At 36.6% G+C, this 27,889-nt stretch overlaps 1 protein-coding gene across 1 annotated transcript in view; it reads left to right on the top strand.

Moving 5' to 3' along the window:
* Positions 1-2,452: 2,452 nt before the first annotated feature.
* The window catches only part of LOC139150862 (heat shock 70 kDa protein 12B-like), a 48,582-nt gene continuing 23,145 nt past the window's right edge, over positions 2,453-27,889 (top strand). Inside the window, exons 1-4 of the mRNA XM_070723292.1 lie at positions 2,453-2,476; positions 3,238-3,363; positions 9,050-9,268; positions 14,966-15,097. Of these exons, the coding sequence (XP_070579393.1) occupies positions 2,453-2,476; positions 3,238-3,363; positions 9,050-9,268; positions 14,966-15,097 (501 nt within the window). The remainder of the gene's footprint in view (positions 2,477-3,237; positions 3,364-9,049; positions 9,269-14,965; positions 15,098-27,889) is intronic.

Raw genomic sequence — 27,889 nt, 5'->3', positions numbered from 1 at the left:
TCAAGTTTGGTGCAGGAATTTCAGAGTTATGTCACTAATAACAAAAGTTCATTAAATATGCAAATGAGCAGATAATTGACATGACACTCACAGTATCATGATAATGCTCTGAGATTGTCATCTGTGAAAAGTTTCATGAAATTTTGTGCAGTATTTCTTGATATATGTCTACACTGTCATTACCGTCTCCATAGGGAAACCATTGTGCGGAAAAAAACGATATTGCATAACTTCATTAATATGCAAGCCACACTAACCAAAATCTAATCAGTTCTTGCAAGTAGCATATGGTACCTGTGTACCAAATTTGACTTGAATCCGTTCAGGCGTTTTTGAGTTATCGTGTAAACAGACAGACAGACACACTCACACACTAAAACACATACAAACACACACACACACACACACACACACACACACACGGACAAACAGACAGACATCGCTATGACATTAGCCCACGTGTTCACACACGTGAGATAAAAAGAAAAGTAGATCAGATAACATTTGTAGATTCAATCGACATTACTGTACCATCCAATTATCCAAAATTAGTTCCGATCTTGTTAAAGATACATTCATAGCTCAATCAGCATTCTTCTTCGTAATGCAACATCAAGTCTTCTTCAATCAGGTTTTTGTCACTCCTCATCTCAGAAACTGTTTTTGTATCATTTAAAAAGTTCGCATGTGTTTAGGCGTTGGAAGTAGCTATGCTATAAAATTGTAGCAACTTTAAGGGCTAGAAATCCCTTTTCATATGATGACCAGACTCACATGAACATTTCTTGCAATGTTTTTAATGACCATGGATGACGAAGGGTCTTCTTTCACTTAATCATTTCAAGGACTAGAGATTTGGTTTTTGTTCGAAATTGATCATTGCAGGACAAAATTTGAATCTCCGAAACGTAGGATGGCCTTGAATAATTTGACAACTGAAACTTCATATACCTCAGTAATTACAAGGGTTAGGAACTCGATTTCATTGCATGTAGACAGTTTACTTCAAAGGCTTTTTTCAAAAATATTGGGATTAACTTTGACCTACTTTTATATACATTTTTGCAATTTTTAGGGCTCGGGATCAGCTTTTTGTTGAATTATGACTAGTGACAATTTTTCCCTAAAATTTTGGATGGCCTTTTTATTTAATTTTGCGTACCTCAGCAACTGTAAGAGCTAGAGTTCTGGTTTTTCACGGATGATTACCAGTATGTGGCAATTTTTCTTTCAAAGTTGGATGACATTTGATGATTTTTCAGAAATTTTCATCTGAAGGTGCTAGAATTTTTGTTTCTGTAGAAGAGTAATCTGGCTAATTAGTTACCAAAACTTTTTACTAACCTTTGACATACTTTACTGTATCTCGGCACCTGCAACAATTACAGGCAAAGACATACTGTTTCTACACTTACTGATCGATTTAGGAACTGACAAACGTAATTTATTATTTGCATACCTAATTTAAGGCTGAAAAATAGGTTAGGATAACGTGTTGACTTATATGGAGCAGTAAGGATAAAATATTATTCTGTTCAAACACCAAAAATAATGCCTTTGATTCTGATTACTATCACACTTTAGCCGGGATAATGCTGCTTGCAGCTTTAACTTCCTCATTGTTTTCTCTCCTCACCTTGCAAGTTCAATTGAGAAGTTGGCACAGTAAATTTGCTGTGAATTGAATGTTCCTGTTAATTCAGAGGCCAAAGTAATCATTCGAAAAAGTGTCACTCACTCGCAAAACCTTTGAGCTTACCCAATTAGGTAACAATCTTCTGACGAAAAGTGCATTATAGTTCCGGGTCCCTCTGATCCTTGTTCAGAGGAGTTGATGATACTTCAGGCCATTAAGTGTTCCAGAACTGTTTCCCCTGGTATGCACCTAGCGATTATCTTTAAAAGCTCTGAGAACTTTCAGTTATGAAGTGAAAGTCTTGTTAATTTAGATTTTTGTCCTGACATCAAAGAATTTACAAAGAAGGAGAGTATTTTGTTGCCGTTATTATTATTGTTGTTGTTGTTGTTGTTGTTGTTTTACTCGTTATCTCATTAATATTGTAGTGTCTTCAGACATGATTGTCTCGTTGCTTTCCATATCTTCCTTAATGTGCGTGGTTGTACACAAACAACACGTATCGGCTTTATGGTGTATGATCTCTTCTCGCTATCATCTGTAACTTTTATTTTAATGATATGTTATAGTGATAAGAAAAGGAATTCAAGCTGCAAGCAGCGTTAGCGGGGCCAAAGCATTGCCATTGTTGAAAGTAACTGAACTGATGACACTGTGTGCACCATTTGAGCTCAAAAGGGTTTTTTTATCGTAAAGAAGAATTTGAAATCATCTTGTGGTTATTGTAGATGTTTGTGAAAACCAATATGGCCGCCAAACCACGTGACCGATCTCTATGCCTTAAGCAAACTTTATAGTACTCACACTAGAGATGACATGAGTACAATTTCCGTTGAAATGGTGAGTTGGTTCTGGAGTTTGCGATTTTTGTAGATTGAATAGGATATTATAAAAATCCAATATGGCGGCCAAACTGCGTGACTAATTCCTTTATACACTTAATAGTACCCACACTAGAGATGACATGAGTAAAATTGCAGTTCAAATGGCGTATTGGTTACAGAGTTAAATTTTTTTTAAAGATTAAAGTCCTTTTTAAATCTAATATGGTGGCCAAACCACGTGACTGATCCAAATGCCCTTCGCAAATTTGATAGTACTTACATTTTTGATGACATGTGTAAAATCTTAATTCAAATTGTGCGTGGTGGTTCTGGAGTTCAAGATTTCAAAATATTGATATTTTTTGCCAATTTTGAAAAACAGTGAGCATGCTTGCTTCACACCTAACTTCAAATTGGCCAGACCACTAGGTCAGCACAAGAAGCCATTTTAATGTTTTGTAAAAATCCAATATGGCCGCGAGGTCACATGACTAATTAGAAATTCAAGGATTAAGTGCACCACCTCTAACTGCAAATGATCACTGCCTAGCTTGGGTAGTGTACATCCAGTGATTTTCAAGATCTGGGCTGGCAAAGAATTGACAGAAGAAGAAGAAAAAAAGAAGAAAGAAAAACCCCAATGAAACCCATATGGGTCCAGCCGACAGGCTTGGGCGCCGAAAAAATATGCCAAAAATCGTTCAGATGATGCATTCCTGCGATTATCAACTCAATCATATAAGTAAATGATTATGTTTACTTCCATTCTTCTTTCAGCGGGATGTTTATGAAGAGGCAAAGGTGGTTGTTGCGATAGATTTTGGAACAACGTACAGTGGATATGCATTTTCGTTGACTCATCACAAAGATGGAAAGGTGCACACGTCAAGTTGTGGGATAATGGTAAAGGTCTACAAACAGAAAAAACACCAACCTGTCTTCTTCTTGACAGGGAAAAGCATTTTAAATCTTTCGGATACGAAGCAGAAAACGACTTCCCTGACCTATCGACTGAAGAACAGAAAGATCACTATTACTTTGACAAGTTTAAAATGCAACTTTATCAAGAGAAGGTAATTTTACAATCTAAATATCCTCATCTATGATTAACTGCAATATTTCACTTAAAATATGTAGATATCTAGAGTTTTAGGTTTGTTATTCCTATGACATTGTCGCACGTAAATATACTTCAGAGATGATATGCAAGGTTTGACTCTATTTTCCAGTCTGCCTCTCTGTCAGTCTGCCTGTTTGCATGTCTATCTGCGTGCCTATTTGTCTAACTGTTCCATCGCTCTCACCTGAAAAATGTATGTATGTATGTATGTATGTATGTATGTATGTATGTATGTATGTATGTATGTATGTACGTACGTACGTACGTACGTACGTACGTACGTATGTCTGTCTGTCTGTCTGTCTGTCTGTCTGTCTGTCTGTCTGTCTGTCTGTCTGTCTGTATGTATGTATGTATGTATGTATGTATGTATGTATGTATGTATGTATGTATGTATGGGTGTATGTATGTAAGTATATATGTAGGTAGGTAGGTAGGTAGGTAGGTAGGTAGGTAGGTAGGAGGTAGGTAGGTAGGTAGGTAGATGGTTAGGTAGGTAGATTATAGGTAGGTGTGTCTGTGTGCGCGCGCGCATTAAGCTTTATAGGTAAAAGAAGCCAAACCAACAATTGTATCAGTCGGGTTTCTAAATAGATGATTATGGCTCTGCTATAATTGTGGTTAACGCTGAGTAAGGGCACCGAGACCTTGACCACGTCTACTAATCTGTGCAACATAATTCACAGTGGTCTCATATCACCCTTCAACTACAGTAACACATTAACACTAAACTGATGAATGCCATATCCGCTTCATACTCATTATCACCATCTCATAAGCATGCTATGCATACGGACTAGCACAAAACTAGCCCTCGTTTGCCCGTGGGCAGCAAGTTCAGAGCCAACTCAGTGTTTTGCTCAGAGTGCATTCTTGCATCTTTTGACGGAATTGCAATACTTTGATGTTTTAGAGAAAATTCATAGGAAATTGTGTCGAAAATTTTGGGTTTACCGAACCATGCTTGCAATGAAGTTGTAATTGTACAATGAGGTCGCCTCCCCATTTTCCACCGTTCTCTAAAACACGAACTACCCTACTGGATTGAGTTTTTAGAAATGCCATCAGATCGGCTCCCAAAGCAAGCTTATCAAGTGTTATGTAATCTTAATAGAATGGGTAAACACGCATGGGCGACATCAATTAAGAATATTTTGGGGTTTTTTGGCTTGGCTATGCATGGCTAGTTCAAGAATGAGTAATAATCTCTGTTTTTAACTTATTTTAATGAAAGAGTTTAAGACATACTTAAACATCAATGGGAAACTTCGGTAATGGAAAAGTCCATGTTACGCTCTTACAACCAATTCAAATCTGTACCTGAGCCAGAAAATTACATTTCTTTGAACTGTAACTGGCAACTGATTCAAACCTTTGCTTTCCTTTCGATGCCCGGAACTTCCTTTAGCCATTGTAGAATGAAGAAGACAGAATATTGATCTATCAGCTAGACTGTGTAAATTATGTAGTAAGGATGATGTAGAAGATGAGTATCATTTTATGTTAATTGTTCCATTTTATAGCTTACTACGAAAACAATACTTACCTCTAAATGCAATTATTGAGACAAACATTTGCAAATTTATTAATCTCTTGCGTTCCTCATATTCAAAGCTGTTCTTTCAAATATATCACTTTACATAAAGATTGTTTTGCTATTTGGTATCTTTATATGTGTTGGTTTTGTATTTTAATAGAATATCGTCCAATTGAGTAATATAACCCTCTTTGCATATGGACCGGAGGCGTTGGAATGCAAATAAATGTGCACAATTTGTTTACTTGTGCACCAACAAGAAAATAACACAAGTCGCTTCCAGTTACTCGGCCTTAACAACTAAATTCCACATCACATTGATGATAAAAATAGCGCCAGTATCGCTGAAGCATGATTGCCTGTGATTGAAGGTGCATTTATGGCGTAAGTGTAACCAAGATTTACAACAAAGTGACCTGACATAATGTGAGAGCCAGGCCAATCCAAAAAAAATTAGCCATGCCTATTGTCCAGACACAACCTAATACCAACATTTTCAAGTACCCTGGTCCTGTATTTGCGTTTGACGACTTTTATTTGTCAACACAATGTCTACGGATATAAAATCACATGAACATGCCACATCTACTTTTGATGTGATTACCCAGCAGTGCTGTGGCTTATTGATCACACTCGGGTCAGTTGCATCATAAGGTTCCAATCATACCAAATATAAAGGATGTAGCACTTGTGGTTACTTAGTTACGGACATATATGTAAATTTGAGGTTAAAGGTCATCGACGTCTAATGACATTTCGTCAAAAAAATTCGATTGGCTAGCTCGGAGATAGATATGTGCATAATTAATGAGTTAAAGCACGTTGCATCATAATTTGTGCATCACAGCAAATATGAACGCTGTAGCACTTGTGTTCCCTGATTTATAGCTATAAACATATTTAAAGTAAAAGGTCATCGAGATAATGTGTTGTTTTGTCAAAAAATTATCAAATAACTTTCCCTGTGTCCAAAAAAACCAGAACTGTAGCTCTATTGGCAAGCTTATAATTACATATGTACATCATTAATGAGGTTCAGGATGTGGTGCCATAAGGTCTCCCATTATACAAAATATGAAGGATGTAGCACTTATGGTTACTGGGATATGGACTCAAATGTATATTTCAAGGTCAAATGTCATTGAGGTCACGTGACTTTTGTCAAAATAGTTATATTTTATAGTTATCCCTGTGTACAAAAGTCAGATCTCTAGCTCCATTAGCAAGGCAAGAATTAGATATGTGCATAATTGATGAGGTACAGGAAGTAGCTGGTTCATGGGACATTTTGTCCAAAATCTTTGTTCCCATATATACCCTTGTAAACAAAAAATCAGACCTCTAGCTATATTTGCAAGCCCATAATTAGATATGTACATATTTAATAAGAAGCAGGATGATGCTAAGGTCAAAGGTCAAGGGAATTCCCCAGAGTTTGGTTTGCAATTTGGTTGCCGGCAGAGCATCGAGATCTTTCAACAAGTATAATGATCGTGCATTTGCAGTCTGTGGTCCAAGGTTATGGAACTCACTCCCACTTGAATTAAAGTGCATAACAGAAATTCAACCTTTTAAATCAAAATTAAAAACTTTTCTTTTTAAACAATTTTATCAACTGCATTGATTAATTTTTAATATTATTGGACATTTTATGAGATTTTTGTTTAAATCTTGTTTTGTATTTTTATTGAATGCAATACTTTTTATTGTTTTACTTGATGTAAAGCGCTTTTGAATATTTTATTGTAGAAAAAGCGCTATAGAAATATATTAAACATTAAACATTAAACATTAAACATTAGACACTAGCCCTCTCGGACTCTTACATGGGCAAGCCATTGCCATAGCTTAGCTGCATAGGTATAGGGGAGGTCAAAGGTCATTGAAAAATCACGAATATAATACACTAAAGATCTGTGATCTCGAAAACCCAATTACATGCAATGACCCCTTGGCTGTCTTGCCTAGCCTTGCAACTAGCTCAGGGCAAAGTAGCTGCACATCATCAGCCTTGGCCTGTACCATTTAACGGTAAATTGAGCATTTTATCATCCAAACATCATATGATACTGAGTCTTGGAGATCAATTTTTATAACCAAGCCTTTAATGAGAAAATATATATTGTTTGAATTTGAAAACCCTCAAACAAAGTTTGAGTGTGATGATCCCGGTTTCCATAATTCTTGGCTGATTTTTACGTTAAATCCCTCCAAATGGAGCTCACCTACCTACCTTTTCAATGGTGTATTTTGGTAATGGTACAGTCAAAAAGATTTACATGATTTGGCAGAAAATGGTCTACAATAATACAGAAAATAATCATTCAAAAAAAACTATAATTCCGGTTAGATTTATAGGATCAACTTGATTTGAACAAATCCTGTGACTTCTCCTCCAGGTGACTGGGTACCATATGTTATGAGTTCGAACCCGATTGAAACCACTGTATTTTCTACCCTGGGTTGATAGTTCTGGTGGTGGACAGTTTTGTCCCCCAGGCTGTCTATCGCTCACTTTAAGCGATGTATTCATTGCTACGCTTCGATAAAGTTTGTGTGATAGTGAGCGTACGAGCTCGGGTGCTTCAAGAACGCTACAGCGCGTGGAGGGGTTGCAGTCAGAAAAGTTGTAACAACCTTAGCTCGTTTATTGAACCAGTATTTTTAAATTGGGGATTTGGTCTAGCGGTTTTGTCTGTGGCTTCTCCGCTACGTGACTGAGTACCGTACGTTGTGAGTTTTGAACGCCGATTGAAACCACCCCATCTTCATACCTCGAGCCAAGTTGTGACCAACTGTCAGCAACCGCCGTGCAGGGATTCTCGAGTTTAAACGGTTTACAGACACGTTTTTGTTCTCTATCTATCCATCCACCCACCCATCCACTATTTGACCTAAATTAGCATACCAATAGCATGTCCAGTTCTACTTCTACATAGTTATAGAGAGCTTGTTTTCATTATAAATACGGTGAACTACAGAAGATAAGTAAGACTTTGGGATTCTCAAGTCAGTGATTACTTCAACACTTTCACACCGGATTTTGTTCTAAGAATTCTGCACGGTTCAGACCTTCATCAGCTCTGTAGTCAGAGAAGGTAGCACTTTTTCACTTATCAGTGTCTATCTGACCTCAAGTCCTTAAAAATTGTAATTTAGGAGTGTTGTACCATCCCGGCTTAGTAATGTAATATTTGCATTCTTTTATAACTACTTGTTACTTTCCGCTTGACTCATTTATATATTTTTACTGAATTTATTTAAAAAATAGCCGACTTCAACGTCTATTGTTTTGCCATAATCATGTGGAGAGTAGAGCATCAGGTTGAAAAATATAACAGACACAGACGTTATGTATCCATGGCATTAATTTCATCATCTGAGTAATGTTATCAAGGCGAAGCTCAATGTCAACATGCTTCTTTCTTAACGAGGGCATAGCACAATCTTTCACACAGCATCATATTTGCATGTTATTCCTTTTGGTTACTTTGAGAATGTTGTCGATGAACTTTAAGTGAGACCTATTGACACCCAAGTCTAATTTCCCTCATATAAAATTGTAGTAGACTGTCGATAAGGTTTTTGGTCTCCTTATAAAAATTTTCAGAAGCGTCTTTATAATTTGTGAGCCTTGCTCCTTTTATATACTGGTTAACATCTGCAGGTAGAACATGTACAGACATTACAGAGGTAACCTTTTAAAATAATTTTATAACAGTAATTTAAGATTTCAATAAATCAATACATCTTGTTATGAAAATCTAAATAGGTCGCAACCCTGGCTTTAATGAATTTACAATAAACACTATCGAAAAGACACCGAATATATAAAGTAAATGACAAAAGATTATCAAGCACTGCAGTTTTACAGTTTTGACAAAGTCATTTAAGGTTACTATCCTACACCTGATTACTTTTATCAATTGTAGGAGATAAACACAGACATGATGCTTGAAGAAAAGACAGGCAAACAGATGTTGGCCATCGATGTCTTCAGTCGCAGTTTGCAGTTCCTCAAAGAGCAGGCAGTCAAGGAACTTATACTGGCAGGCACTGCAAAGTCCGAAAATGACTTAAAGTACGTTCTTACAGTGCCAGCAATATGGAAACCTTCTTCTAAGCAATTTATGAGAGAAGCTGCAACAAGAGTAAGTTTTCTGTCATAAACATTACTTGTGAGAGGAGTGGCAAAAATGTTATGACTGATTCTATCACAATCTGGTAAATATTTGCATAGTTAAGTCGGCAAAGGAAAGATTATAAGAAAGATGAATGTCGGCCAAAGTATGTCATCGACCACCCGAAAAAAAGTTTGTACTTCTTCTCTGATGTCCGTCACTCAAATTCTATACATTGAGCAAACAACGCTCTTGTTCAAATCAAAAAGGAAATGTGAGAGCAAGTGGTCTTGTCTGCGATAAACGTGTTATTTGATTCGGAGGTTCATTTTAGACCGCAAATGAACACTGAGAGAAAATATCAAATGGACCTTGTGTTCGAATGATGGTGAATTTTATTTGGTAACGTTTTAGTGGGGACGTTATTATACTTTCCATACGTTTTTGACAGACAATTGTTTGCCACTACATTAAGATCAAAATCCATGATGTTTTGTTCTTGACTTGTATTGGGGATAAATATCTTCAATAATTCTGATATAAACATCGTCCTAATGCAATCATAGTTATGTTGTCATGGTGTTCATAATTTTCATATTCCAATTAAGGAGACTTTTATCTGCTACCGTCAGTCTTACACTTATAGCAGGAATAATTTTTATTCTTTTGCATGTTTTGGTTCTATTCACTATTATTGCAATTAGGTGATTTTGTATTGTATTCTTTAAAATTTGGAGTGTAACATGTTTAACTCATTTGTCTCGCTCTTGTTTCATTTGTTCCCGATAGCTTTCTTTTTGATATACTTAGCTTCTAAGTCGTTCATTTGTCGAGTGGTGTTAAAGTTTACATATATTGTCTTTGCAACATTTTCCGTAGTTTGCTCATTGGCACAAGAAAATGCATTCTCATCCTAATTATTAATCAAGAAATGCGTCGATGAATTTCGTTTACTGACTCCTTGAGATTTGTTTGGTTCATATCATTAATAATAAAGTTGTCCAATGTTCTTCTGTAAAAAGCATTTTATCTATAAACTTTATACATGTTTTTAATATTAGTTTATCGCATAACATGTTTACCAACATACAAATATATACACAGAAAAAAACTTTAAAAAAACATAACAAGAAGAAATTGAAATGCCTTCGTATCATATTTCAAATGCTAGGAAGCTATTTTCATTGACATTAAACAATGACTATATTGACTACCATGTCCACACCCTTCTTATTAACATAGGCTGGTCTGGTTACCAAATGCACACAAAATAGGCTTCAGATAGCTTTGGAACCAGAGGCTGCGGCTTTATATTGTCGAAATTTGCCGATGAGTAAATTTATTGGCCACGAATCTTACGGTACTGCATTATCTGGTGATGTAGTGGCGCGTGACGGCACAGCCTTTATGGTTGTCGACAATGGAGGTTAGTTAAACATTTTAATTAAATATTAAAATAGAGCTGATCATCTTAGAGTTCGAAGACCAGTCATTGTTAGTCCCCACGTAAAACGTCTTGGGGAACTGATAGCGTTTGCCTTGTCCGTGCGTTTGCGTGTCTGTCCGTATGTCTGTACGTCTGTGCGTCCGTCCGTCCATTGACGCATATGTCTCACACGTGTCTGAGCCAATCCTTCCAAATTTGGAAAAAGGATAATACATTATGGCATACATATGCACGTATTTGGTGTAGCATGCATAATTAGTGCTAATGTGCCAAATGAGTGATCTTTGAAAAAAATATCTATTTCTGGAGTGTGATGAAACTTTGTACAGATGTCGGTCGCCTTTAGTTCAAATAGCAAACAATGACATAGCACATAATTATATATATATATATATATATATATATATATATATATATATATATATATATATATATATATATATATATATATATATATATATATATATATGTATATATATTGTGTCAATTAATTGGAAATTGAATTTTTGATGAATTTTTGTAATTAGAGTGCAGCGAATTACGTGAACCTCGGTACAAATCTTTAGCACACAGTCCTATAAAAGTGTACAAAGACACTTAACAGAATCATTTGCATATTCAATGAACTTAATAAGTGTGGTATGTCAAGAAAAACTGCATCAAATTTGATGAAACATGGTATAGATGTTGACTTTTCAGCACATTAATACCGTGTGAAGACATTAAGAAGTATCGTGTCAATTAATTGCTTATTTGCATATTTGAAGAAGTTTTGTACTCAGTGTGATATAAATAGAAATGCTGCATCAAATCTCTCGAAACGTGGCAAAGATGTTGCTCTTTCAGTAGAGTAATGGTGTGCATAGATATGTACCAGTATCATGTCAATTAACTGTTGATTTGCACATTCAATGAATTTTTCGCAATTAGGCTAATATGTTAGGAAATATATCTTCAAAGTTAATAAAACTTGGTACAGATGTTTAGCTCACATTGCTTTAAGTGTGATGATATTATAGCTTTGTCATACCAGTGATTTTTTGACGTCATACTCCCTGATTATTACTGACAATGTATCCGATTATCAAGCATTTCGGTCCCACAGCTAGCATACCAAAACAACGGTTTTGTCTGTAAACGAATAAAGGACTGAGAATTTAAAAAGGGTGGAAATTATGGGGTAAACCATGTAATACAGAAAACGATACATCTTGATAACGGTGCACAATATCGATGATAATACCTTACTATACGATTTATCAATTTTTCAGTCCTCCCGCATGTACTTCTCGTCTGCTCTGTGTGGCTCGCGCTCAGCATAAAGTCTCCGTCCGATAGCAATGCAGCAGTGTTCAACATTATGTTGTTTACAACATGGCTCGCTTTGTTGATGTTCAGGTGAATCTGAACTCAGTACGCTTGCAAACTCTTATCTTAGATGATGCTTGTAAGTTATTGGCAATGTAAACGAGGCAAACGGGAAAAGGTACTCAAACTAGTCGTCAACAGGCCAACAGCGGCACCTGTCATCAACCTTGACAGGTAGCGATACTACCGTCTACGGAAATGGCCCCGGAGCCATTCAATTCTCGGTCCAAAGTCAGCTGCGACCAACAATCGTGACGACCATGGGCTCTCCGTTGATCTAAAATATGGGCTATCTAGTTTTGATGCACCGGCTGTTATCGGCGACAACTTTCATCATCGTTTTTTCCCTCCTTGTCTGTGGTTTCGACTTGTTCCCGACAAAGACCCCTCAAGTATGCTTGTCAACTGTACCTTCCAAGTACCCATTTACGTCACATTTTCCCGTTCAACAAAATACAATAGCTCTTCTGAAGAAGTCATCGAAAATGAAATTTATAGACAATTATTTATGAAATTTGAACATTTGAATAACATTTTTTAACTCTGTTGATATTGTTTGCAATTGAATGCTGTACTACGAGTGTAATATACTGATCGTATCGATCAGCTGATATGATGCAGCTTGCTGCGACAAGCAGTGATGCTGTTGGTGCATGGCCATTCCGTTTCTTCATGCCTGGCATTTCATGTGATTCAGCTTTTTGAATGACTTGATATTGAAAGTCTATATTTCAAGTTTGATATAGACTGTAGGTATGCAATTTCTGTTTTATTACTTTCGAAAATATATCGTTTTTTATTTCCAATCGAAACATGACCACGAACAGCGTGTACAGTGAAGCCTGTGCAAAGTGTGTGTAAATGTATACATTATAGAGATTCAGGGCCGATCATGCCAAACGCTCGCTGGCTTAAAACTCAGTTTGCATTGCCTTTTTTATTCGTTTTCTACATCTTCAAATTCTTAAAACTATAAAATAACAGCAATAATATACCCTCTCCCAGCCCATAGTGGACGAAAGCAAACTTTGCACGACATAATGTACGAGGCGAAGCCGAGATCATTATGTCGTGCAAAGTTTGCTTTCGTCCATTATTGGCCAGGAGGGGGTACATTATTGCTAAAATAAAGACGTTTATCAGTGTCTTGTTAACAAATGTTTAATTTGCATATTTAAATGAACTTTCCTAAATCAAGTAATATGTCCAGAAATGCTGCATCATTTCGATGAAACCTGGTAAAGATCTTGACCGCACAGCGCTGTAATACAATTCAATGACACTTAGCAGAATCGTTTAAATTAATTGCGAGTTTACATACGTGATGAGGTTTTTTTATATGGTAAATGGGTAGAATCAGTGCGTCAAATTTTATGCAATGTGGTACATGTGCTAATATGCAGTGTCATGAAGGATGCAAAAATGTTTGGCAATATCCTGTCGATTAATTACGAATTGACCTATGAAATAACCTTTTGAAATTGGGGTGGGACCCACATTGGCTTTACATTGTCATCACCATTGAACTCATTCTCGGCCAGGAAGCTCCCTCTCTATCACAGTATTTTGAATCACAGACCCAATTTATGAAGAGGACCCTATCCTCTCAAAGGACTTGTAATCAAAGTACCCATTAACTAGTCGGGAACGTGTCATCAACTATGACTTGTTTTAAGGGATGTACGAATAGTGTGATTTGGACATTCGGATTGAAATCGTTGGTTTTATTTTCATATTCGATCATTTTACTCGTTGCCACCATCAAATCTGCATATGCAATATTGTATTGAGAGCAGTATGTCTGCCCTGTCATATAACCTTCAAAACCGCGTGCAACTTAATTTTGTTGTTGTTAGTGTGGTGGTGGTGGTGTTGAAGTGTTGTTGTTGTTGTTGTTGTTGTTGTTGTTGTTGTTGTTATTGTTGTTGTTGTTGTTGTTGTATTCTTCTTCTTTCGCCATATTGGATAGACGTACAGAAGAAGGGCTCCTGATTGTTTTGCTTTTCTACCAGTGAGAAGTTCCATCCTTCGTCAATTGTCATCAGTTTGCGTTGTGAGTAGTGTTTAGTTTTTTTTGGTCTTGTTTCCGGTCCGGTTTCATCGTCGACTAGGTGGATTTTCTTCGATTTTATTTTTTGTCATTTGTTAACCCCATGGTCGGCAATATGACCGCCCGGAAGAACAAGCCATTTCGGAATCTGACACGCAAGCATGCTGTCAGGTGTACTAATATTGAAGGTGTTCCCGTTGAAAGCTATGTTGAAGAGATTGCAAAGAAAGTCGGAAGTGAAAATGTTATTGCTGCATCTAGAATGAATAAGTCCGTTGTTGTGTTTTTAGCAACACTCGGTAATGTTGAAAGCATTGTTGAATCGAAGTTCGCTTGTTTGATGGATTAGTCATTATGGAACACATGGTGTAAGCGGCTTCGAAATTAATTCTGTTAAATGTTCCTCCTTTCATTCCTGATGAAGTTATGGAAACTTGATAGAGTTGTTTAAATATAAAAGCAATCCCTCTTGGTTGTAAAAACGCTTCGCTGAAGCATGTAAAGTCGTTTAGACGACAAGTTCATGTTTTGCTACATAACGAGAACATCAGTGGTGTGATTCAGATCAAACATGATGATCGTTTTTATTCTGTTTACGTATCTGTCGATGAACTGCGTTGTTTTCATTGTGGACTAAAAGGTCATATCCGTAAACGTTGTCCTAACTATAGATCGTCAGAAAACAACAATAATGACACTGGAAATGTTCAGAAAGACGATACTTGTGTGGATGAAAACTCAGGTTTAATGGATGTTGTTGAAAGTCAAGAAAATGTAAATGAAGGTGTTGATCAGCATATGAATACTCCAGAAATTAACACCTCAACTTTGAGTAACACCTCAACGTCAACTCGCTTTGTAGTCCTCTCACAAAGTCACATCTGTTGATGAAAATTCTGTAGATCAAAGACCTCTCACCAGTCAACCAACTGACGCTCAAGAGAAAGAAAACAGTGTTAACTCTGCTGCAGACGTCCATGCCAATGAAGACAGGGTACGAACCCCTGCTTCGCCTTCGTTCTCTCCGCTCCCCTCAACTCCCGTTTTTTTCATTTGACCCCTTCATCGTCATCATCTTCACTTGTTCAGTCTCAGTCCCTTGAGTTTCCTGAGACTCCTTTTTCAGATGTCAATATGAATGAGTCTCAGGATTTGTTTACTTCTCAGTCTCAGTCTCCAAGAAAAGTTTCTCAAAGTCAGTTTATTTGGTCAGGAGTGAAAACATCAAACTCGTTCTGATCATGACAATGAGTCTGTTTCGTCTGAAATTTCTGACTTATCAGAATTTAAGGAAAAGCTGTAAATCAAACCATCTAATTTACTTGTCATGACTTTTTAGAAGACATCAAAGGTTCTCAAAATATGATAGAAAAGATTATTGCTCATAAATCAAAGTTCTCATAAAGTCATTTGTTAACTACGCAGGTCAGATCTTGTCACTAGTTAACAAAGAGTTCACATCCATAAACTAGTGACAAGGTTACAACATGTTAGACAATGTAAAAACTTGGCTCTATTAGTAAACATGGGAAGTGAAATCGTTCTTGTTTTTGCTTGTCTATGATGGCAAGTTTAATATCTTGGAACGTAAATTGGTGTCATGATTTTTAAAACGGTACAACATTTTCTCTTCATTGATTTTTATTTTCTACAAGAAACTCATTCTACAGTGGCTAATTAGGCACAGTGGCAAATCGTTTGGCGTGCGCCTACGTGCTCCTCACATGGTACCAGTAATTCTGTTGGGGTTGCAGTTCTGTTTCCGAAATGTTGATGTTATTTCTGTAAAAAGTGTCGTCTACTTCATTTGCATATTAAGATGGATGACACTTCCTTTCATTTGCTCCATATTTATGCTCCTTCTAGTGGAGATGATCGTTGTATTTTCTTTCAAAGTCTTCGTACATTTCTCCTTGATTTTGATCTAGACAATGAAAATATTGTCATAGGGAGAGACTTAAACTGTACTTTTGTTCCTGATTTAGATAGGTCGTCTCATACTGAACCACACTTAAAGTCTTCGCAAGTATTTGCTTCACTTGTCCATCGTTGTAAGCTTTCTGATGCTTGGCGTTATTTTCATAAGCAGTTTAAAAAGATTACGTGGCAGAGAGGAGAGCAAAAAAGTCACATTGACTTTCTTCATTAACAAGAGGTTGACTTCGAAAATTAAATCTGTGTCTATTGACTCTCCTTCTGATTTATCTGATCACTCTCTTGTTTTTTATGTTTTAACTATGAATCAGAGTGTCAACAAAAATCCAGTTTGGTGTATCAATACTAGTCTTCTTAATGATGAAAATGAATGACTGTACTTTAATTAAGGAATTTGGGAAGGTTGGCGTAATGAGTAGGATAGGTTTTCTTCTCTTCAGTCTTGGTGGGATATTGGAAAACAAAAGATTAAAGAATAAAGTCAGCAGTACAGCGTTGAAAGAGTTCATCACTTTAAACGTTCAAAACAAAAGCTTATTGAGAAAATTCATACTTTGGAATCATTGATTCATACTCAGCCTTCTCTGGAAACAAGATATCATTAGCAAAAAGACCTGTTAGACAGTTTTCAGAAACTTGATACCAGAGGTGCAGTTGTTCGTTCTCGTTTTCAACAGCTCAATGATTCTGATACTAATTAACAGTTTTTCTTTTCTCTTGAAAAATACAGAGGATGTCGTAAATCCATTACTCATCTCGAACGTGAAGATCAAACAATTACAGAAAATCAGAGAGAAATTCGTCAACTTACTCGCCATTTTTATCAAAAACTTTTTTACTGCTGAGTCTGTTTCACCTGAACCCATTAGTCTTGATGAGTACACTTTTGCACTCAAGAACATAGCGAATGATAAAACACCTAGTGTTGATGGCATACCGTGTGAATTTTATAAAAAATTCTGGTCTCTTCTGGTAAAATATATTCACCAGGTTTTTCAAAAGTCAATTTCCGATGGCCTTCTTCCAACGTCCTGTCGTAGAGCTGTTATCACACTCCTTCCGAAACAAGGTGATAACTCCCTTCTTAAGAACTGGAGACATATAAGTTTGCTTTGCTCTGATTATAAAATTTTCACTAAAGCTATATCGCTTCACTTGAAACAAGTTTTGCAAGATATCATGACACGTAGATCAAAGTTATAGATCTTTTAACTTCTACTTTAAGGAAATTGGCCAGTGCAATGAGGTTGTCTTTTTTGAGGGAATCAAATGTGTCCTGATCAAGGTCATCCATAAATTCGTCTGGCTTGAATTCCGCCATGATTGAATTTCGCTAAGTTCACGGTTAATAGTTGTTTTGAAAAGGCTGGCAAGTGTTTTCAAACAGCTCAAAATGTTCGTATCCCGGACAAGCTCCCAATTTTGTCACGTGACAAAAACAAACAAAAGGGTGAACTCAGGAGTTTCCGTGTAAAACGAAATTTATAACAAAATAAAACTAATTGATAAGTAAGGGATAGAATACCAACTGTAAAAGTGTACAGACTACTTATCTCAACTGGGACAGCGAAGCTCCAGTCTCAGAGGTGTAACAGGCAGTCCGATGAATGAACAGCTTTGGCTTGCAGGCTTGAAGTTGCGCAGAGTCCACAGAATAAATCCAGCGTGGCAGTGAAGGTCTTGAAAAGTCTTGAAATTAATACAGCTAGAGTTTCCAAAGACTTGAAGTAACAAGCAGGAGACACGATCCCAAAGGTCTGCCTGCAAGCTGTGCATGTCCCTATTTATACCAATGTGCTTACATAAGAGTATATAAGAATAATCTAGACTTTTTATTGACATGCTAATTACTGTTCTAAAATTATTGCTCTTACACAACTACTCTAAATTGCCAGAACATTCAAAACATGACTAATTGAATTCAAGGTTGTGAGGTCTTAAAGGGCAGTGACCTTGAGAATGTTCTAGACTAATTAACTCAGGTCATGATGAGTGTGGGGGAAAATGACCTACAAAAAAAAGAACATTTTTAAAAGAAAAATCTTTCTTTTGCAAATGTAATCTTAAAAGTGTGAACAACAATAAACTCTGAACATGAGAGAGACAATCTGCAATTAAATTGTCTATGCCTTTGATATGTCTAATATCAAGGTTAAACTCCTGTAACATTAAACTCCATCTTAACAATCTCTGATTTTTGCCTTTTAATTTCTGCAGAAAAACAAGAGGGCTGTGATCAATATAAACCACTATTGGCTGATTTGAAGAAGTAACATAAACTTCAAAATGCTGTAAAGCTAATATCAAAGCTAAACACTCTTTTTCAATTGTAGAGTAGTTTCTCTGGGTTTTGTTAAATTTGCATGAAAAATAGCAAACAGGATGATCTATCCCATGACTATCCTCTCGCAATAAAACAGCACCAGCAGCCGTATCACTAGCATCTACAGCTAATTTGAATGGCAAACTGAAATCTGGTGCAGACAAGACTGGAGCACTTTGAAGTATGGCTTTAAGTGTATCAAATGCCTGTTGGCATTGCTCTGACCAAACAAACTTTACTTTCTTTTTAAGTAAGTTAGTCAAAGGCTCAGTAATTGTAGAGAAATTTGGACAGAATTTTCTGTAGTAACCAGCCATACCGAGAAAGCGCATCAGTTGTCTCTTGCAATTTGGTATGGGAAAATTTGAAATGGCACTGATTTTGGCATCAACAGGTTTTACCTCACCCTGTCCTACAGTATGTCCAAGGTAAGTCACCCTCGCCCAACCAAACTCAGATTTGGCAAGGTTAACAGTCAACATTGCTTTGCTCAGTCTCTCAAAGAACTTCCACATGAGTTTGATGTGTTCCTCCCAGGTGTCACTATACAGGACGACGTCGTCGACGTAAGCTTCACATCCGTCTAGCCCGGATATGACGTCGTTGATCATCCATTGGAACGTTGCCAGAGAGTTCTTCATTCCGAATGGCATCACCTTGTACTGGAACAATCCATCTGGTGTAACAAAGGCGGATATTTCACGAGCATGATCCGTCAGAGGGACTTGCCAAAATCCCTTCAGTAGGTCAAATTTCGTCACATACTTGGCTTTTCCCACTCAGTCGATGCAATCATCAATCCTCGGGATTGGGAAAGTGTCTGTCTTTGTTAAAGTGTTCACTTTCCTGTAGTCCGTGCACATACGATAACTATGATCTGATTTTGGCACAAGTATGCACAGCGAACTCCAGTTACTTTTACTGGGTTCAATAAAGTCATTGTCCAGCAGGTATTTGACTTCTTCCTGGAGATATTTCGCTTTCGTTGGATTCAGTCTGTATGGATGTTGTTTCACAGGCTTACTGTCGCCAACATCAACATCGTGGTAAATGATGTTTGTCCTGGTTGGAACATCTTGAAACAGGTGTTTATATTCGTGGAGCAGTTCTTTCACCTGCTGTTGTTGTGACAGGTGAAGCTGTGCCAACTTTGTAGACTCCAGATTCTCCAGGATTTCTGAGTTCTGAAGTTTGACCGAGCCCAGCTTTGAATTTAGAGTATTTTCACTCAAGTCAGTTTCAGTATCGATATCTTCATAATGGCTATTGCTGACTGCACTGACAGGCTGTGTTATAGTTGGATTATCCCTATCCAAATATGGCTTAAGGATATTTATGTGACATAGCTGTTTTTGTTTTCGCCTGTCAGGTGTTTTTATGATGTAATTTAAATCGCTCAATTTCTTATCAATTAGATATGGCCCAAAGTAACGAGCATAGAGTGTTTTGGCAGGAACCGGCAGTAGAACAACAACTTTTTGACCTGATTCAAACTTCCGTTTTGAGGTGTTTTTATCGTATTTGATTTTCATTAACTGCTGAGATGACTCAATATTTTCTCTGGCTAATTCACATGCCTTAGAGAGTTTTGTACGAAAATCTGACACATATTGTAAATTATTCAGACATTCATCATTGTCTGATAAGAATTTCTCTTTGAAGAGCTTAAGTGGGCCACGGACTGTATGTCGAAATACAAGCTCAAATAGGCTAAAACCAAGAGACTCTTGAATTGACTCTCTAACGACAAAGAGCAGAAAATGAATTCCCTCATCCCACTGCTTCTCTGTGTCAAAACAGTCGGTCCTTATCATATTTTTCAAAGTTTGATGAAATCGCTCAAGAGCACCCTGACTTTCTGGATGATAGGCGGATGACCTATACTGTTTAATGCCTAGCTGATCCATTACTTGTTGGAAAATTCCAGATATAAAGTTGGTTGGAGCCTTGATTGGACTGGACACATTTAGGGAGGCCGAATAAAGTGAAAAATTTGACTAAAGCTCTCACTATAGTCTTTGTCTTTATATTCTCAGTGGTATGGCTTCGGGGAACCGAGCTGATGTACACATTATTGTCAACATGTACTCATTTCCTGATCTTGTTTTTGGTAGGGGCCCAACACAGTCTATGAGTATCCTACTAAATGGTTCTTGAAATGCAGGAATTGGCTGTAAAGGGGCCTTTGGAATGGTCTGATTTCGCTTTCTTACCATTTGAAATGTGTGACAAGTTTTACAGAAATGTGCGACATCCTGCCTTGGATTAGGCCAATAAAAGTGACTGAGAATTTTGTGATAAGTTTCCCTGACTCCCAAATGACCAGCCCAGGGGTTTTCATGGGCCAGGCGCAATATTTCAGCACGACGGGCTTTGAAACCACAATTTGATGTTTTATAACCCAATCATCATCAACCAAGACATCTGGAGGTCTCCATTTACGCATGAGAATACCAGATTTTGTATAATAGGAAACAGAGCTATCTGAAGTTTCACCTTCATCATCTACCCTGTCAAACAAACACAAAATATCTGGGTCTTTGTGTTTTTCTGCAATGAGATTTGATCTAGAAAATGTCTGACCTTGGTCAGCAGAAGTTTTACTGGAAGTTTCAAATCCACGAGGGATAACGGAATGATCCGTTTCAAACACCTGACTTAGAAAGGTGTCATTTAAGTCAACATCTGTGACATTATTTTTGAGAATATTTTGATTCTCAGAAGTTTTCTTTGACATGGCTCGAGTAACAGCACATGAAGGGAAAAGGCCCGGAATTTCTTCCTCTATTGGCTCTGGATTCTGATCTAAACTAGGATTATCAGTCACAAGTGGATTAGTAATGACCTTGTCCCCAGCAAGGTCGTTTCCAAGAAGAAGGTGAATCCCTTCAAAAGGCAAAAAAGCCTAATACCTAAAGTCACAGGTCAAGAAACAAAGTCCGAAGACAAATAGACATTACGGAGAGGAACAGGAATGTAGTCATTACAATCTACCCCTTAATAAGAACTTTAGAACCTGAAAATGACTTTTCAGAAAACGGCAGGGTATCTGCCAATAAAAGAGACTGGGACGCCCCGGTATCTCTTAAATTTTTGACAGGGGTAGCGGAAGAAAAATCACTCAAAAGTGATATAAAACCATCATAAATAAATGGCTCGAAAATACCCATAATGCTATCTTGAGATGAATTGACCTTAACCTCATTAATTGGGGATAAGAGGGGTTTAACCCAGAAAATGTGTTACACACATTATTAGACTCTAATTGAGATGATGAAGAAATAAAGCCGGTTGGCTTAGAACCACTTTGACCACTTTGACCACAATCTGACATTAAATGGTGTCTTCTCCATGGTGCGTACGGTACTGTCTCGTTTATGTTCCATTCTGGGTATAGCTCATCCACTGATTGTGTTTTCTGTAGTGCCAGACATGACCGTTTACACATATTTATGGAATGCCCTCGTCTTTTTCCTTTGTTTATTCTCCTTCGTAAACTCTGTCACCGTTTTCTTGGTCAAGAATGCAAGATTTTATACTGGTGGTTTGTTTTAGGCCCACCCTTTGATAAATCGTACATAGACAAGAATACTTTTGCGCTTTTAATTTTTTTATGATAGCTAAAATTGCAATTTATGAGACGAGACAAAATGCAATTTATGATTATGATCCCTCAACCGGTAAAATGGTCGTTTCTGTTTTTAAAAGGCGAGTTTGTTCTCGCATTATTTTAGAAAAATACAATTACTTCACGCTCAATTCAAACATAGGTGCTTTCAAAAACATTTCGTGTGTTAATGACATCATTGCTTCCGTAGACATTGATGGAATAATAACGCCTTCGTAAACTCTGTCACCGTTTTCTTGGTCAGGAATGCAAGATTTTATACTGGTGGTTTGTTTTAGGCCCACCCTTTGATAAATCGTACATGGACAAGAATTCTTTTGCGCTTTTAATTTTTTTATGATAGCTAAAATTGCAATTCATGTGACGAGACGAAATGCAATTCATGATCATGATCCCTCAACCGGTAAAATGCTTGTTTCTGTTTTTAAAAGGCGAGTTTGTTCTCGCATTTTAGAAGAATACAATTACTTCACGCTCAATTCAAACATAGGTGCTTTCAAAAACATTTGGTGTGTTAATGACATCATTGCTTCCGTAGACATTGATGGAATAATTACTATTGATTCAATTTTGTTGTGAACACTTCTTTCTTTTGTGTGCTTTCACCTCTAAGCACACTTTCCCTTTTGCCAACACCTAACTCGTCCTGGGCACCGTACTCCTCGGATTGAGAGGGGGTAGTCAGTTGAGAAGATTCTTGGCTGGCATGTGTTCTTGTACTAATTCTTTGCAAATTTCTGTCGCTCTTTTCTTGTTTCGGAAGTTTGTTTTGCTTTATCCTATTCAGTGGAGATTTTTCATGCACCTCGCATCTTGCCTTCTGTCAATGACAAAATTGTGCTTTTTTCAGATTTAATTGGTATCTTTCCCCATGTTGCAAGTGATATAGCTACCTGTTTGCCTTTTCACCAGTTCTCTCCGTCTCGCTTCAGCTTCAGTGTCATAGCCATTTTGCAGTTTTGCTGGTTTTTATAGTGTCCAACTTTGCTTAGGTTTTTCAGTAATTGACAATCATTTGCTATAAAGCATTTGTCAGATTTCATTTTTGCTTTTTAGTCTTTAAGAATTGATTTGATGTGTACTTTTCTGTACAGGAGATTAATTTTAGTAATAAACGTTCATTTGAAAAATCAAAATCTTCCTTCTTTTTCTTCTTCTTCATCATCTTCTTCTTCTTTAAAACAACAGCTTCATTATTAACTATTTTCCCAACCGATTCTTATTAATTTTTTAGCTTGCTGATAACCATGTAATAATGTTCCAAATACTCATTTTCTAAATATGATGCACCATTTAAACTGACATTTACTCATGTGATCATTGTTATGTGTTCGTGTAAGTTTGTAAAGCACATTTTGATCAGAAGTGTCGTTTGGCGGCGTCATTGGTTCTTGCAAAACACTATATAATGATAACCATACAATTATGTTCAAAAACTTCTTCTCGAAACCCAATTCACCATATGAACTGACATTTACTGATAAAATGCAATATTAAATTTTAAACCCCATGGTAATGGTGTTTGCCCAGGTTGCTGTACATGACTTAGGAGGAGTTTATTATCGTGTACTTTCTTTTCGATTCAGTAGTATTAGCATGTATTACTTAAAGGTAGTGGACTCAATCCCAGGAATCGTGTTTGTTCTAGGCTGTAAGGGGATTATGAAGGTGCCATAGCCTTTTTTCCATTGAAATTGTACTCTGGTAAGTAAATCTCATGGCAAGACAAGCTGGCGCCTGACCCGTGCCTTTAATTTTAATTTTGCTAATTTTTCTGAGTTATTAGCTGTACTAGTGATGTATACTACCTGTCTCCATCAAAATAAGACGGGAAGAATGTGATGTAGTATCATGTCATTATAATTCATTAGGCGTCATTACTGTTCATGAGGGCATGTAAATCTGTCTTGCGCACATGTATGCAGTTCAGTCTCCAGCTAATCATCACTCTATGTACTGTAGCTTAGTGTATAGTGGAATAAAGTAGCATCTTAGATTATAGTACTCGCTGCCTCCAGTCTTCCTTACACCCGATCAACACCGGAATACCAACCTTGTCGGCCCCGACATGCTACCATGTGATCGACAATACCATTATAAGTCCGGTTGCGTCACATTGCTTAGATACATGCAGAAGTCAAAAGTCTTCCAGGTTACTTATAAGTTATTGTATGCGTTGTATACAATAACGTACTCAGAATTTTGTCACGGGTTGACGATAAATAAGTTTTACCGGTACAGATACTTTTGTAAACAATAATATTATGACTTTTGAAAGCAAGCAACACATTTTGCGATGCTGGTTTCATCTAAGATTGGAAAAAGTGAAAATTCTGCAATGCTGGTTTCATCTAAGATTGGAAAAAGTGAAAATTCTTCAATGGTGCTACTTCGTCAATGTATGTGCATTTTAATAGTGCTTTTTGGGAAATAGTGTATAGAGATTGTTTTGAACTCTTCGCTCTGTTAGTTTTATTAATGTCTATGTTTATATTTCCCAAAATAGATTATTATTATTATTATTATATTATTATTATATTATATTATTATTATTACAAGTTTAGGGCTATAAGTATTATATAGAAATCTAAAAAACAATTTATTGAAGCTGTGGGACTTCTGAAAAAAAGGTGTTGTTACTCCTAAATGGTTGCCATGGAAACATCTCACATTAAAATTAGTGTGATTTTTTGGTGTGCTAACCAGAAAACCCCTTATTATCAATTTTTTACATCAATTAATAGTTCTTTAATAGGAATTAGGGAAAAAGTAACATTTTCAATCCCAGAATAGTTACCATGGCAACTCAAAATATTAAAATAAGTCTGGTTTTTGTGTTCTCTGACCCGAACTCCCCCCGCTAGATAATTTTCATATCAATCAAACTACCTTTTCATTGGATATTAGAAAAACTGAAATTTCAACACCTGAAATGGTTACCATGGAAACATGGGGCAGTGAAATCGATATCATATTTGGTCTTTTCGACCCAAAATACCCTTATGGTGAAATTTTCACGGAAATTGAACCTATTATTATTCCTGTTATTAGTTCTATATAATACTTATATTAATTATTATTATTATTATTATTATTTCATTATTAAGTGTTCGTGTAAGTTTATGAAGCACATATTGATCAGTCGTGTGGTTTGGCGGCGACATTGGCACATGAACAACACTATATGATGATAACCTTACAATTTTCAAAAAAACTCAAAAAACAATTCTCCATTTTACTGATAGTTCACCTCTGTCATCATTTGTGGAAGTTCCTTCAAGTTTACAATAGGCATTCGGATCGAGCACATGATGACCAAGGATAACATTCGACCTTCAGCGTGCACAACACCCTAAGCTATGGCAAAGCTTGTTCAACAAGGTACATGGTCTCTTAGAAACAAACAAACAACTCAATACTTAACACTTTATCCCAGCTCATTTCAGTAACTATGGGAACCACTTTTATTTATTTATTTATTTCATCACATTAAAGAATTACCCATTTGCAAACACCAATTGAGTGAAAATTCCCGAACTGGGCCGTAATTTTCCATGGGGTCGTACAAAACTAATAAAAGAGCTGTACAGATAAGAAAAAACAATAAAAACACGAAAATGTACTTAATAAAATGACTAAGTTCGGTTTTAAAACTCGCAACACTTGCGCTACATAGAAGATTCTCTGGCAGAGAATTCAAAATTCTGGAAGCGCGCATAACGAAAGATTTCTGCGGACTCGGTTTAGAACTGGAATTTGCAGTTTGCGCGTAGAAGTGGTAAGTGTAGGATAAGTATGGACATTCATTAATGGAACAAACATGTCATTATACACTAAAAATAAAAAATGCGTTGTTTCACAGAGAGAACATCGGTGGTTTTCCAAAAGATAATTACTCGAAATGTCAAAATCTGCATTAAGAAGGATTCTTAGTGCCCCTTCTGCATTTTATAAACCCTGCCAAGATTCTTCGTGATTGCATTCCCCCAAACAACGCAACAGAAATCGATTGAGATTGAATTAAACCATAGTACAAAATCATTGGAAATAGGAGGGAATCCGATTTGTAGACGTCGAAGCAAACAAATTCTTTGACTCAACGTGGCTCATAATTCTCATATTAATTTTTCACAATTCAAGTCTTCATTATTCAGTTTTAGGCGACACTCAGTTAACACAACTTTGGTTTTGCTCGCATTGATAACCATACCGTTACTTTTGACCCAATTGTTAACAGAGATTGCATCATTTTGAATTAAATTACCAACTTGGGAAATCAGTAGACAAGATAAAAGAAAAGTCTGGTCATCTGCGTACATAAGTTAGAATTACAAGTTAGGGACAATAGTAAATTATCGATAAAAATAGTAAAGAGCAAAGGACCAAGTGTTGATCCTTGTGGAACACTAACCAAGGTCTTGCCCTCATGACGGAGAATTTGTGAACAACCAGATAAGTACGATTTTAACCAGTTTAGATCTTTACCTTGCATCCCATACAGGGGCAATTTTTGAGAAGATTGCCGTGATCTACAAGATCGAATGCTTGGAAAGGTCTAGAAAAAGGACTGCAGAGAGACGACATTTGTCAATATTTCTTAATAAATCGTCACACATACGTAGTAGAGCTGTTTGACACGAGCGATATTTTCTGAAACCTGACTGCTTCTGATACAGCAAACTTCTCTCAGTAAAAACTTATGACAATTTAAAATGAACATGATTTCCCAGAACGTTTGAAATTGCAGGTAAGATTGAAATAAGTCTGTAAATAGACATTTCATTAACATTACCAGACCTCTTATAAATCGGAACAACTCTTGTATATTTAAAATATCAGAGAATGTTGCACTATCAATGCTCAAATTTAGCACTTTGTTAACCAACAATTAGATGACAAATGCACCAACGATCAATAGCTTTACGTTAATGTTATCAACACGCGTGGAGTTTGCTTGTAAGAGTACCTTTTAACACTTTCTGATGATAAACGTGGGATGTCAAATTTACATTGTCAAGGTTGCCACGGAGATGATTTGCCAAAGCAGAGAAATAAAGATTATTGGTGACGCAAATATTTAGAAAACTTGAAATATTCAAGAAGAAGGTATTAAACGCATTAGCAATAACAGAAGGACCCGAGGCAAGGGAATCGTCAACCATTATTTATATGGAATTGTCTTTTGCAGGTTTTGCAATGTCGGTATAAATGTTCCAGACTGACTAATGATTCGAACTTTTACTTCTGAGATCTTGTAGAAAATACTCACGTTTTGATTTTCAATCATGTGAGCAACATTATTGCTGTCACTCTATACTGAGAAAGTTTACTAGGGTCCTATTTCACTTAGTTTAGCAGAGCATCCCTTTCATGCATATTTTTATTTTGTCGGTATTCATCCAATTACGTTGCCTAGTACGTCCAACTCGTTTTTTCAAAAATAGAGCATGATTAGTACAAATTTTGTTAATATGGTAATCCAAATTCTCATCCCAATATTTATATTGTTCGCAATATTTACTAGATTCCATGGTGCATGACAAAGGTCACGAAGAAATAAACTTTGGTCAAAATTTGTAAAAGAACGAAATTTGACTATAAGATGAGAGTTACAGGCAAAAATTTGAGTTTCTTTAAACACTACAAAAATTATAGTAATCAGAGAGACCGAAAGACCAATGTCCGGTACGAAAAGTTTGGCGACATTCGCATGATCGGTGGCATACATATGGTCCATACAAGTCTTAGTAACTTGTCTGGTGAGTTGCGATAGATGTTGAATGAAAGACATATTACTCAAAGATTTGTAAATGTAGTGACTTTTGCCTCTAGCAGTTGATAAGTCAATGCCGAAAAAGTAGCCGAAAATATTAAGGTCTTTACTGATATAAAAACCCTTT

The sequence above is a fragment of the Ptychodera flava genome, chromosome 2, assembly GCF_041260155.1.
Source record: "Ptychodera flava strain L36383 chromosome 2, AS_Pfla_20210202, whole genome shotgun sequence".
Classification (NCBI taxonomy): domain Eukaryota; kingdom Metazoa; phylum Hemichordata; class Enteropneusta; family Ptychoderidae; genus Ptychodera; species Ptychodera flava.
This window is presented reverse-complemented; position numbering and strand designations above follow the sequence as displayed.